Raw genomic sequence first — 13,340 nt, forward strand, 5'->3', positions numbered from 1 at the left:
TTTCTTCCCAACGTGGTCGCTCAATTGTTCCATTTCACTTTCCTGAGTTTAATGGGATGGTGGCGGGTTCGGGGGTGCACGGGAGCCCCTCCTCTCTTTCAATGTATCCGACGAAATAAATACAGCCATACGAGATCGATGTGATCCATCAACATTTGATTGATTGAGTCTCTACTAGTTTGACCTTCACCCCTCGTCAAATTTGACTCATAATCTCCCACTGAATAAAGTAGAGAAAATTCCAAATAAAAATCTGAAAAAACCTCATTATTTAAAAAAAAAAAAGATCTGATCAAAGGGTCTTTCATCATTTACTTATTATTATTATTTTTTTCTTTCTTTTTTTTCCTTTCTTCTCACCGGTGGCTAGTCTCAGGTGATGGTTGGCCACTAGCAAGGGCCGTCCTTGCCTGGGCTAGTAGAGGGTGGCCTTTGCCTGCAAGAGCTGAGGGCTGCCCTCGCCGCCCTCGAGGGCGGCCTCGCCCATCGCTTGCTAGTGGCTGGCCACCGCCCGAGAAGAAAGGAAAAAGAAAATAATAAAGATAAAAAAGATAAAGATAAAAAAAAATAAATGACAAAAATGCCTTTGATCGGGCTCGGCACTTCAAACTATATCAAGTTTCCCTACATGAAAGATGGTGTGGCACTTTCGACGATTTGGATCTCACACGATCTTTTTATGTGCAGGTTCCATAGTTTGCACTTTAAGCCTTCTCCTGGATATGCAGGCTAGAAAAGTCCCAAAAAAGATATCTTTTCAACTCGAGCCAATCAACTGCCCGAGCAAAATCAAATTAACTGTACCTTACATTTAGTTTTCGATATGCAGCGGACTGAGGATGCGACAAAGAAAAAGAGGACGATAGGGCAATACAATGGTAACCCCGAAGCGCCGGATTCTGGAATTTTTTCCCTCAAATACTCTTTGCCGAAGAAACTCAATGATGCTAGTTTCCAAGAATGACACTATCTGCTGCAAATGATTACCTGAGAAGCATGAAAGAACAAGAGATTTAATAACACAGGAATTTGAACTAAACAGATAAATGCAGCAAAAGTCATGATTACATTTTTACTGTATGTATCGTCATAACCTAGAGAGCACAAGCCCCTGGCAGAAATCTTCAAGAAGATAACTGACTTTGGAACACCCTGCGTTAATTGGACGGAAATATTGATGTGTTATTAGCAGCGGCAATTATAAGACTACTTCTATCGTATAGAAAGGCTCGAGTAACATGGAGTAAATCTTGCCTTCCCAATTGAGATAGTCCGGGCTCCATCAGCAGCAGCTCCCCCAGGGGCCTACTGCTCCTTTGGCCATCATCAAAGGAAAACAATAACAAAGACGGGAAACTCTCAAGTTCAGGAACAAGTTGTGTGCTAGGCATTGTTTTAGAAATATTGGCAAATGTGTCGGAAAATGAAAGAAGAAATAGATGAAGTGACAGACCTGCAGGCATAATCAACGGAAAGGAGCCTGTGGCGAAGATTGTAATCGTTGCCGATGTAAGACACAACCAAGCAACCTGCATCAGGGTGGGGCCAGCTCCTTGATGTGGGAAACCGAAGAACAAAAGTTCCAGGTTCTTGATGGCCCCTTGGACTTCGAAGTGAAGCTTCTGCTTCCTCCTTAGTTATGAAACCTTCTATCCATCTAGGGGATACAGAATTCCACAATGCCTTCACCGAATCTCTCAATAGCGCGAGAGCTACAGGGTATAACCAACACCACATACTCTCAAAATTCTCTTGCATCAAATAATCTTGGCAACCAGAGATTCTCCTCAGAAGCTCGAAGTCCTGTGGCAAGAGAGAGAGAGAAAGATATCATCAAATTCATGACCGATTCTCTATTGAAGAGCTTCCCTAACCATTCAAATGAAATAGGCACCTCTCCGTTCCAAAGCGAAAGGAAAGTTGAGCCAGTAAATGAATGCTTATGTGCCCCATTGTCCAACTCTTCCATGTCTGGATTTGGGACAGTGGACTCACAATTGGACACACGTGTTTGGCCACATGAATGTGCAAAAGCTAAATTTTGCCTTTGAAGTCAGATAGCAATACGTGTGAACTAGCATAGCATGGCTTTCCAGATTGTTTTATGTTCTCTTACAGACATGGCTTTCTACATAATTCTGTTCCCTTCACGAATTCTACATGTTTCTTTTCCACCTTCTCACAATGTAATAGTAACTCAATTGCTATGTGTTAATGTGGCATTTCTGCCACTAAGATTGAGGAGAAAAATCAGTTCTCTTAAAAGGCAAAGCATCTCAAAAAACCTCCGAGAATCTACTCCATTTTTTTGTTGAATTCCAAGACTCTACTCCTTAATCAGTACAAACGTAGCCACTTTCCTTTTTTTACTTCTGTTTTTTTTAAGTACCCTTCATCTTGGACTAAGGAAAGAAAGCTATAGCCTCAATAGTCTATAACAGACATTGAATTTGGACCACGTGCATCTGAAGCAATCTTTCAGAAATAAATAGATGTACTTAGTCACAGTCAATAGCCAATGCATGATGAAGTAAAAGGTCCCCAGGACACAAGGAGCACATACTTTAAATAGCGGCTGAAAGGAAATGGTTCCGACCATCTTCCTCTTCCATTAAACAGACAATCATAGTACGCGTGTATGCATGAGTAAGGGGGTGTGTGTGTGTGTGTGTGTGTGTGAGGGAGGGAGGGAGGGAGGGAGGGAGGGAGGGAGGGAGGGAGAACCTGTTGGGAAAGAGTTCTGGTATTGCAGGAAGCAATCTTCATAAAGTACTCTTCAATCTCATAGACAGCACTCTCCCAGTGAACACGGCTGGTGTTTTGTGAAATCAAGCTCCATAGTTTTGTTCCTTCCTCTATCATTTTCTTTGCAACTGCAATTTGGTTCCTGAAAAATTAAAAAAAAAAAAGTATTATGGATACACAAGGTTCAAGTACACTTTTATTGACAGTGTGGTAGTGACACAAGGGGAGACCAGCAAACTATGGCAGGTAGGAAAACTACTTAGCAGCAATGAGCAATACCATCACTATTAAGTACTCAGAGAACACTGCTGTATCATGCATCAATGAGAAATATCGATTTCAGGTTCGGACATAGTTGGTCAATTGGCAACAAGAAAGTAAAACATGTGCGAAGACTAGTACTTCAGCCAGCTTGTGGTTGGCTTTGGAAGACAACCACTAACAAACACAAGCATTTCAGACAAATATAGCCTATCTCCACATAAGGAAAATGGTAAGTATAGTCTCTATCAGCATCCCGATAGAACAACTAAAGAGATAGGAACTTACCGATGATGGGAGCATCCAGTGTACATGGAGACCTGATTCGCAAGTCCCAAAACTTCTTCATCTGAAGCAGATACTGCAAACTCCTTCAGCAGAAGAGCCCTCTCATGTGAGCCTGCTAAGCAGTACCTAAAAGTGATAGAATCTGAAACTGCTTTTCCAACACTGGGCATACTCTTGGAATTTGAATTTCGCATTTTAGTACATTCAGAATCTGAAGAAAGCTTCTCTGCAGCTTCAAAATTCTTCAATATCATGCGTGGGCTTGTCCCGAAACTATCCTTAGCCTGATCGACATTTAGATTGTATTCACATCAAGAGAGAACTTCACAAGACAAAATTCCAGAATTCAAGAACAAGAAGCTGAAAATCATTCAGAGTGCTGACAACATATAAAGATGGTAGCACTTTTCCAGTGCTTTGTCGCAAAACAAATTTGGCATTCGCCAAATTAAAGTACTCTCCTCAAGTAAAATTTATTTGGAGTGACTTTACTTTTTTACTTTTGACTTTTTTCGAATCTTGCAGCACATCATTTTTGACATTCTCTAATCTAAACTCATAAAATATTTAACAATATCAACATGTTGACACACAGATTCATACAAAACTTATTCAAAATATTTTAAATTTAACTAATACTTAGAATTTGATGCTAGGTAAAAGAGTTACTTTTGACTTTCCATAAATTCCAACATAAAAAAAAAACCATAAATATTCCACTTTCTTCCAATATGGCATGTAAAGATATTTTTTTTAATCCAGAGGAGCATGAGGAGGGAAAATCTAGATGTAGCATAAGGCAGTAACCAGGGTCGTTGATAGCAACCATTTATGGTTCATGACTGTCTTGCGGTTCCACCAATAAGTCCTCCTCTTTATCATTAGTGCTAGTAATTACATTTTTTTTTTGTGGTCATATGTTAGTAATTACATCAAGAAACATGAAATCCGCTAGGACTTATCGGTAAAACTTGCGTAACCTATGGAAATTATACTGTAGTTTCCATTCTTCTAGTGGAAATGAGGAATTGTTAGCTGGAGACATTTCTTAGGCTTACCTATGATAAAGTATGCATTTACAAGAACAATTCACATGCATGCAAATTTTCGTGTGACTGGGAATGTATATGAGAGGAACTATTACTGGAAAGGGCTTGTAGCTCACCAGCACATCCAAACATGCTTCCCCATGCATAATAGCAATACCCTGCTCACAATCTCACAATGGATATGCAGTGTAAAATGATGATCTGTCGTACCTTAAAGTCACTACGGATGTTAGAGTTGCATTCGTAATCCAGCTGCTGAAACGAATAATCGGCCTTTCCCAATCTAACCCTTTTTGATGATGGACTAGGTTTCGCTTCACGTACAGTATTATGCTCAAGCTCTGGCATTTCATATTTGGAAGATACAGTACACTTAACTGGTAAAATGCCAGATGCTGGCCTTTTCCAAATTATCAGAGAGGATGTTCTGGCATTGCGGTTGCGAGAAATACAGCGGATGGGATTCGACAAAACCTCTAAGAAAGGATAATTTCCAGCCTGTGGTATGTTGAACCTCACACGGAACAACCTGTTATCACACTTGGATGAAAGCTGAAAAAGGACAAAAAGAGCATAAGTCTCGGGGACGAGAAAGTATTCTCCATGCAAGCTATATGAATTGTCTTCAATCAAAAACATCATACATACTCTTCTTTACGAGCACTACAGAGTTGAATTCGGAAAATGTTTTGGAATTGATTGAAGTTGATCAACTGTATAAAGTATGAACACTTAAAGTATGCCAAAAAGTATTTATATGGAAGTGCAAAAATTGGTCCAATTTCTTCCAGTTCTCCTTTAAGCTTCCCTTCACAAGCCGATCTAATCATTATAGCTAACGATGTCTAAGAAAATATTCAACCAAAAGAAAAAAAAGATGCATCTAATCCGCATTAATTTACAACCTACGCATATGATTACTCTGTCCAGCTAGTGATAAATGATATATTCAATTTGATTAGTCGATCTCGGAAGCATACTGGTACTCTTTAACATACTAATGCGATGCTAATATCAATTACCACGTGCCATTTACTTTTTGTAAGATTTGGTGGGACTACTGCCGATTGTTCTAAAAATTTATAGCAGTTACATGAAAATGTGGTTAAATAGTTAATCACTCTAACACTCCCCCTCACGCTTAATCTAGTCTTTTTGCCTAGTACTAAGCGGGAAAATATTCCACTCATGACCTCTTGCTTTTATACCATGTAAGATTTGGTCGGACTACTATCGATTGTTCTAAAAACTTAAACTGTTAGATGACGGCGCGGTTTAATATTAATTACTCTAACACCTTTCATGCATACAATCCCTCCAAATATTTGGAAACAAACTGCAAGCCACTGACACTATCTTTAATTCAGATGACAAGCTATCAATGGCATAATACAAATCACACAGCCAACATCTACCTGAGATATCTTGAGCTTAAAAGAAGCACGCCCATGCAATAATTTGCTAGGTTTCTCATAGGAATCAAATTCAATTCCATCGTAGCTTGTCAACAGCGGGGCTTCATCATCACTGGTTTTCTCCACCAGCGATCCACTATTAGCATACAAAAGTGAAGCAATAACCTACCAAATAAAAAAACGAAAAATATCAATTATTAAATGCAACTTATCAATGATTTTTTCCTTTTTCCTTTTTTCCTCTTATGATAGTTGTCTTTATGTGGGGTTGGAGAGAGAGAGAGAGAGAGAGAAAGAGAGAGAGGCACAGTGAGAAGCAAGAAGAAGCAAACCTCCATTTCCTTATTGACAATCTGGCCAGAGGCATCTAGCAAGACAACATCCAACGCAAAGTTCCTCCGGCAAGATGCCTGCAATTCGGTAAAACCAATTGTCAATGCATTTTGGAAGAAGGCCGCGGCTAGAGCATGGCACCTGACTTTTAAGGGAAACATAGAACATTACAAATAAGGAGCCAATTGGGTTTCAAAGAAGCAAGAACAGACTCATACAACCACACTGAATGTAAAACACCATAGAGTAAGCTTTCGCTGCCCATCTCGTTTTCCAGATACACTGGCAAGGAAAGCTATGACCCAGTCAGTCAGTCATATATATAAATTTGTTTTGCATAGAAAATGACAAGGAATCTCCAATTCGCAATCACGCTTTGGAAGCACAATCAGAAACCACCCGAAAAGCTGAAATTGCAAACACTTGAGAATATCCAAAATTGATACTTTTTCCAAAGAGGAAAGCTTTAGAGCCAACTGTTTTGCTATTAAAAGGAACAAAAAAAAAAGGCTCATTAACATAGAAATATTGCTCCATGACGTCACAGACAAAAGATTCAACTTGTTCAAGGCAGTTCAACACCAAATGCCTAATACTGGATGCGAAATTCAATCAGATTTTTTCAAAAAGAAAAAATGTAGTATTGATAGGATTATGAGGAAGATACAACGACTTACCTTTCCACCTATGATACTCCAGGTACCATCGCTACCTTCTTCTATGTCAGAAGCAGATGACTTGTCAATAGCTAAGTGTATAGGTGCATCCTGGCATTACAGGAAAATATTCATAAAAGATATCACATCCACATGAATAAGGTCAAACAAACTAGACGAAAGGTACCTTATAATGATTCTCAAGGGATGAAGAATGGTGCAAGACCTTTGGACTGTACAAATAACCTTCTATACCATCATCAGTTCCATTGGTACTAACCAAACTTATTTGCCTTAAAGGGCCTAGATCAGCTTCTCCGTCTTTTGAGGCACTTAGGGGCGTCTCATCCACCACTTCCCCGTCAAAGTGAAGCCGTAAAAGGTCATTTGAGACCTGCCATGAAGATAGAACTTTGAGCAACTTACAGAAGGAAAAGGGCCCCAAGGACAAGAAACCTAGGAAAGACAAAGACATCATGAAGAGACTTTCAGTTGAGCACCATTTATGCAATCTAGACTTCTACTTTATCTCTTTCATCAGACCACCAATGAGACATAGACTTACATGTAACTGATAACAATTCTCATCCAAGATCCACCAGATAATGCACGTAATTACACAATCACAGCCACTCCAATGAATATGAATAGAATCATACTCCAAGTATGTACTCTATAAAAGCTTATTCTTCTCAGTCACAATGGAAGTGCGCCAGTTGTAGATGCTATTTGAATATCCATTGAATACAGCTTACTTTTACATTTTTGAAGATCATGTACCATTCATACAAGTCCAATTACATCTGAAATAATTGGTTAAAGCTAAAACAGACAGATAACATGTTCAACAGTTCGGACCAGTTAGTGGTAAGCATGATGGACATTAATGTGCTCAGCAATAGCCATAAAAATTTCAGCAGTTATCAACTCAAAAGGAACAGGCAGTTAAAAACCCGTGTCTAAAACCTTCTCATGCAAAGAAGCAGTGTAATCCAGACACTTCGTATACATACCTGACAGCCAACATGGACCCATTTTCCAAACGGAAACTCGCTATCTGAAGAAGCATGCGATTTTTCACTTGAAAAAGCAGAAATCTCAGAGTCAGGGGATTCTTTTTGTGGAGATAGCGGTGGCAGAAGCATGAGTCTCTTATTTCCATTCAAAACAAGAATTGGAAAACCATCCTTGACATCTGAGTTCACCTGTGTAAACCAATATTTTTAACCTGATTAACCACAGAACATTGAACCAAAACGAGAAGTGACAGGCAATATTGCTTGTGATTATTGTATACAAAAAGAAAGGGCAGGCAATCATCTCTTAATCACCATTTTCGACCAGTTCCTTAGTGTCACAAACCAAGGAATGAAGTGATAAGGGACGAAAAAAACAAGACACGACCCATAACAAAGGATTCATCCCACACAAAACCACAAAAATCAAATCAGCTTTGGTTCCACCAACAGGCATTGACACTTATTCATCCATCTAACAGAAACAACACAGCAATAGACTTCAGTGCTCGTTGAAAGTCACTCTTGAGAAAATTCCACAGCGATTCAAAACATATCATAATCAGACCAACACACACAACCCGAGAGCCGAGCAACGGTGACCGATCCAAACGAACGCAACACTATCCCTCGAAACCACAAAATCCAACAACTGGTGAGTGATCAATCGCTAAAACAACCGCCAAACAAAGAACACATTACAACCTAAGCTCTCAAAACAAAAAAATTCACAAAATTGAGAAATGGGTACAGTCCCTCGTATCAAAAACCAACGAACGACAGAGGAGGGAAGAAAAAAACGGCGGCTTTTCTCTACCTGACGAAAAATGGTACAAGGGAAAGTGGTGGAGTGCAAGAGATAAACCCAGAAGCAGAAAAGCAAAGACCCTTCTTCTCGTTCTTGTTTTTCATCTCTCTCTGCTTCGACGTCGAGCCTGAAATCACTGAGCGAAGAGTAACGACTCAGGTCGATTGTGTTCTCGTCGCCCTCCATCTCCGATCAACCACGCTCAAAGATGACTCCTTTCACTCTCAGTCTCTCACCAACTGAAAAATCCTTCAGAAACCCAAGAGACCTCTCTCTCTCTCTCTCTCTCTCTCTCTCTCTCTACGTGCATATATCAACCAACAGATGAATCGAACACAAACTAATTTTCGGGTCAGTTTGAGTCTTCACAAAGCCAAAGGCAGTCTTTATTTTTCTTTTTCTTTTTCTTTTTTGACGACTGTTAACTAACGGCCGGTCTTGTTGCTTCTGAGGTTAAACTCCGAAACTTCGCGCGCATGAACACGAGCTTGAGAAGGGCCGAGATGGAGCGTCAGATGAGCGACAGAGAGCCCAAAGGCTTCGAGATGTTGGCACGTGGCATGTGCAGAGTGAGTTCTGTTTCGTCTAAGAATAGTCTTGCCCGTAGCTTGTGCTGAAATTTTTTAGGGGGGCATGCAAATTCCACAAACTATTGTCTCGGGCTTATCACTGGATCTAGGACAACCCAATTTAGGCCCATTTGTTTCGGAACATCGAATGTAGTACTCATAAAATGTGATCTTTGTTGGAATTCTGATATTATTCTTTTAATTATTCTCTTTCGTTTTGTGCTTTTCTGTTTTTTTTTTTTTTTTTGGTCGATTATAACTCCAGTTGAGATAACTCATCGAATGCTGTATAACATCATTCAACGTGAGGTGGCCAAAGAAAGGAAATACAAGTTGGCTATACTGATTTTATTTCGTATCTTTTCGAACGTCATCATCTACCTAAGCAACGTACGTGATGTTAATATGTAACCATTATGAAAAATATTATTTTCATTAATCATGACACGACGTCTCCTTCCGTACCCAATGTGGAATATCATTTACCCCAAGGTGATTGAAAAAGTTTTTTTTTTCCTACGAGGACAACACAATATCTCTCTACCTAATCAGTCGACACGGTCGAGAAGTTATTCGTGGCTTGTTACGTCGTCTTATTGTCGAGTTCTTTTATAGGATCATGACCTAAATTTTCAATTTCATTTTGCAATTCAATTGCCTGAATTTTAGACATAAACTGAGCTCAACGCTTAAGAAAGTTCAACATTTACTTGATGAAAGATGATTAACCAATCATATCTTGTATCGTTTGCTGTCTTCAATTCAAAGTGGAAAGCTGGGTTGACGATCTCTCTATGCTTGGCCCATACTAGTCCTTGGGATGTGTCTTTTCAAAATCATCAAAAGCATTTCCTTCGATATTTCTCAGTCTTTGATGTTCAATACAGGCAGAGGCCCCATCATGTGAAGCAAAGCTTACCAGCAATAGAATTTCAAGAGGCAGCACACAGAAAGCGTCGGATATAGTTAGTGCAGATTATGCATTTTGGAGTATCAGACGAGTTGCAAAGATCCGACTCGAATGGTTTCATCCAACATTGTCGCCGGATTGTTACTAACCCTTTGCTCTCTGTTCAGTGAAAGGCTGAGCACAACTATTATCAAGGTCTATAAAAATTAACAAGCTGGGCCTTGTTTTAATACTCATTTGATGTTGCTTAAAGTACAATCTTATGCTCCCAGTAAAGAAATGGGACAGGGACCGAAGAAATGAGACATACATCTTTTCTGTATTCTCTTTTACTGAGACGTATACGTCAAATGATTTCATTCTGACGATGATTCTTCATTACACCTCAAGAACATGGTACATTTACCGTAAGGGTTGATGTTGTGATGATGGAAAGGTAGTATGCCACGGACGATATCATCGGAGAGACAAGTCATGGGTTGAGACTGAGATTGCTCGCTCGCTCGCTCATTCTCTTGCTCTCTCTCAGGTCTTGAAACAAAAAGCCTGTAAGGAGTTCCATTTAGACCTTTCCCTCTCAGACAACTCTCTAAGCTTCTTTGGCTTCAACCACGCCAAACCACGCTACTTTCCTTGCACGCATGAGGAAGATGATCACAACGATGCAGACAGCGATATCGGCATAAGTTGGACACATTCTCGCTCGGTACTTTTTCCTCATTGCTGTGAGGAAACAAATACAAAAGCCTGGCAGAAAGATTACTTGAGTGATTAAAATCATTTTGCCAAGGCAACAGCATCTTAATTGCCGAGACTAGCTGAATATTTTGGGGACCCTTCGTCCTAATACTTTTTCAGTAACGATGTTGAGATAGCAGTTAAAGACAGTGCCTCTAGAATGTGACCTTAGATTTCAGTTTCCTTTACATGGTAATAAACATAAAGCCCGTTCTGATTAAATCCTTCTTATAACTAAATGACCACGGATTTTCATCTCGATCTAGCCTAAAAGACATACTGTACGGAGGAATGTCATGTGTGCTGCAATTTACGCATCAGAGAAATCGAACACCATCATTTTGCCAAGCAAGAGAGTTCTAAAGAGTCACAACCTCTGCTTACTAGATCGATCGAAACCGCAGACGGGGATAAACATTAATAACTCAGCCAAAAACTCAGAACCAAACCATCTCAGAGAACTCCTGGGTAAGTACGAATCTGTCGTTACATTCATATTGATCAATTTATACGTTCATTAAGCGAACTCAGTCGACAAGTTCTCAATGATTTCATTCTTATTCTTCATGTTGAACAAAGTAGACATTTCCAATGTTCACATGAAAATTCTGCGGCAAACTTTTGGAAGTGTATGTGGGGAACTTGTAAAGGTTTTTCTGAGCAGGAAGAATCTCCTCTCTCGAAGCGATATGCATTGGTTAGGTGTCTCTTCTATGTACCACACACCCATTTGATTCGTAGGAGGCCATCAAAAAGAGATTTTTATCAGACGTTTTGGAAACTCTCCACATCAATCAAAGGTGACTTATTATTCTTTTCTTCACCTCTACGGACCAAGCAGAACAATTTGGATTGATCACAGACGTCTGTTCCTTCATTTACTTGCTTCTTCCCACCAAGTTTCAATTTGGATATCGGGCTTTTGTCCGTTTTACGTTCGAGTACCTAAACTCTTTCTTGTTCAATCAAATACCTCAACTTTTGAATTTTGCCTCAAATTGAGATCCTCCTTAAATAAATTTGCATGTAATGTGATTTAGCCGATGTGGCTCGCTCGCTTAGTCAAGCCCAATTGTTGACATAGATTGCTACGAAATATACATTATGTCATCTCTACTTAGGTGTTGGGTGACGAGGGGAGAGAGAGGGAGAGTTTTGATTTTGGACGATCTTGGTCATTTAATATGTCATCATTGACGTGACATCATTTAGGTGATCATATCGGACATTAACGTGGACAGTTAAGGCTATTTTTCAGGGTTGGTGTCCAATTTGGCATTCGCCGTCTACAATTTTAACGGATTTGAAAAGTTGAGATGTTTGATTGAATTAACTTTTAATATCTCAAATCTTGGAATACAGTCCCTCTTCAGACATTCATGTCTCAAAACTGGGAAAATTATACGGAGAGCCCATATAAAAATCCACATCAATCTCACATTCTTTCTTTAGGCAACAGAATCCAGGAATTGCTTTACTTTTGCATGATTCCTCACTCAACCTCTTGGACTTTTATCAATGATTGCGTGAACCGGAGCAACATGCCTTTCCATTCGGGGATCATTCCAAAAGCAAGAGATCTCACGTGGATCAGATCAGATCAGATCAGATCAGATGCTTCGTTAGTTGCCTCTGCTCTTTTGGCCATCTCAAGGACAAATGGAACCTTCTTTCTCAGTCCCATCCATCTCAGGATTTCTCAATAAATAGACTTTCCATCCTTGGATTCTCCATCTTCATCAACACAAGGGAACGCAAAACAGGATTGAATGAAAGACCAATGAAGATTGACAGAGAGATATCTCACCCTGCCCACTCCCTACCCCACCACAAGCTCAAGCTGGAATACTCGGAGGTCCCGTTCGACTGCCACGGCTGCAAAGAAGCCGGGATCGGGCTCCGGTACAAGTGCCCATTGTGCAAGTATGAGCTCCACAAGGCGTGCGGCGCCGCGCTGCCGACCGTGACGCACCCCTTCTACAAGAGATGCACGTTTAGTTTCTGCTACCAGCCCCCCGATCGCAACTTGAGAGTGTGCGATGCGTGCGGGACGGACATCCTAGGATTCGTGTACCACTGCCAGTGCCGCGATTTAGATCTCCACCCTTGTTGCGTGAATCTCCCTCAAGTCCTGGACGACGGGAACAATGTCCTCTACCTGTCTAGGAGCATCTCTGGCCCGTGCCTTCATTGCGGAGGCAAGGGCTCTGGGCCAGGCTGGGCTTACAAGTCACAGTCGAAGGCGTATAATCTGCACGTATCGTGCGTCAAGAAGTTGCTCATCGAGAGCTGGTTGGCTTCCTACTTCAACGTGGACAAGAACAAGGTACGAGAGCTGCACACCAAGATCCCGAGGCTCAGTGGCGCATCGATGAGTAATTCGAGGGCGAAAAGTGATAATATGAAGAAGTTTCTTCAAGTGGCTGGCGGAGCCGTCCAGCTTGTTGTCTCGGCCATCCTGGGCGATCCAACCGCCATAATAGCCGGTGTCCTGAGAGGATTCATATCGAGTTAGCAAAGTAGGAGAATGTGAATAATATGAGTAATAAGCC

At 40.5% G+C, this 13,340-nt stretch overlaps 2 protein-coding genes across 2 annotated transcripts; one reads left to right on the top strand and one right to left on the bottom strand.

Moving 5' to 3' along the window:
* Window positions 1-742: 742 nt before the first annotated feature.
* On the bottom strand, window positions 743-8,916 carry LOC115737282 (SH2 domain-containing protein A). The gene is made up of 13 exons (XM_048273926.1): window positions 8,581-8,916; window positions 7,761-7,952; window positions 6,935-7,141; window positions 6,769-6,858; window positions 6,091-6,168; window positions 5,759-5,923; window positions 4,554-4,895; window positions 3,295-3,578; window positions 2,725-2,887; window positions 1,454-1,803; window positions 1,255-1,314; window positions 1,069-1,152; window positions 743-987 (listed from the first exon to the last, which is right to left on the bottom strand). The coding sequence occupies exons 1-12, from the start codon at window positions 8,755-8,757 to the stop codon at window positions 1,125-1,127; spliced, it is 2,136 nt and encodes a 711-aa protein (XP_048129883.1). The 5' UTR covers window positions 8,758-8,916; the 3' UTR covers window positions 743-987; window positions 1,069-1,124.
* Window positions 8,917-12,568: 3,652 nt separating this feature from the next.
* Window positions 12,569-13,303, top strand: LOC115737442. Its single transcript, XM_030669561.1, has one exon. It carries the CDS (start codon window positions 12,569-12,571, stop codon window positions 13,301-13,303), a length of 735 nt encoding a protein of 244 aa, XP_030525421.1.
* The last annotated feature ends 37 nt before the right edge of the window (window positions 13,304-13,340 follow it).

This window comes from Rhodamnia argentea, chromosome 2, assembly GCF_020921035.1.
Source record: "Rhodamnia argentea isolate NSW1041297 chromosome 2, ASM2092103v1, whole genome shotgun sequence".
In the NCBI taxonomy this organism is placed as follows: Eukaryota; Viridiplantae; Streptophyta; class Magnoliopsida; order Myrtales; family Myrtaceae; genus Rhodamnia; species Rhodamnia argentea.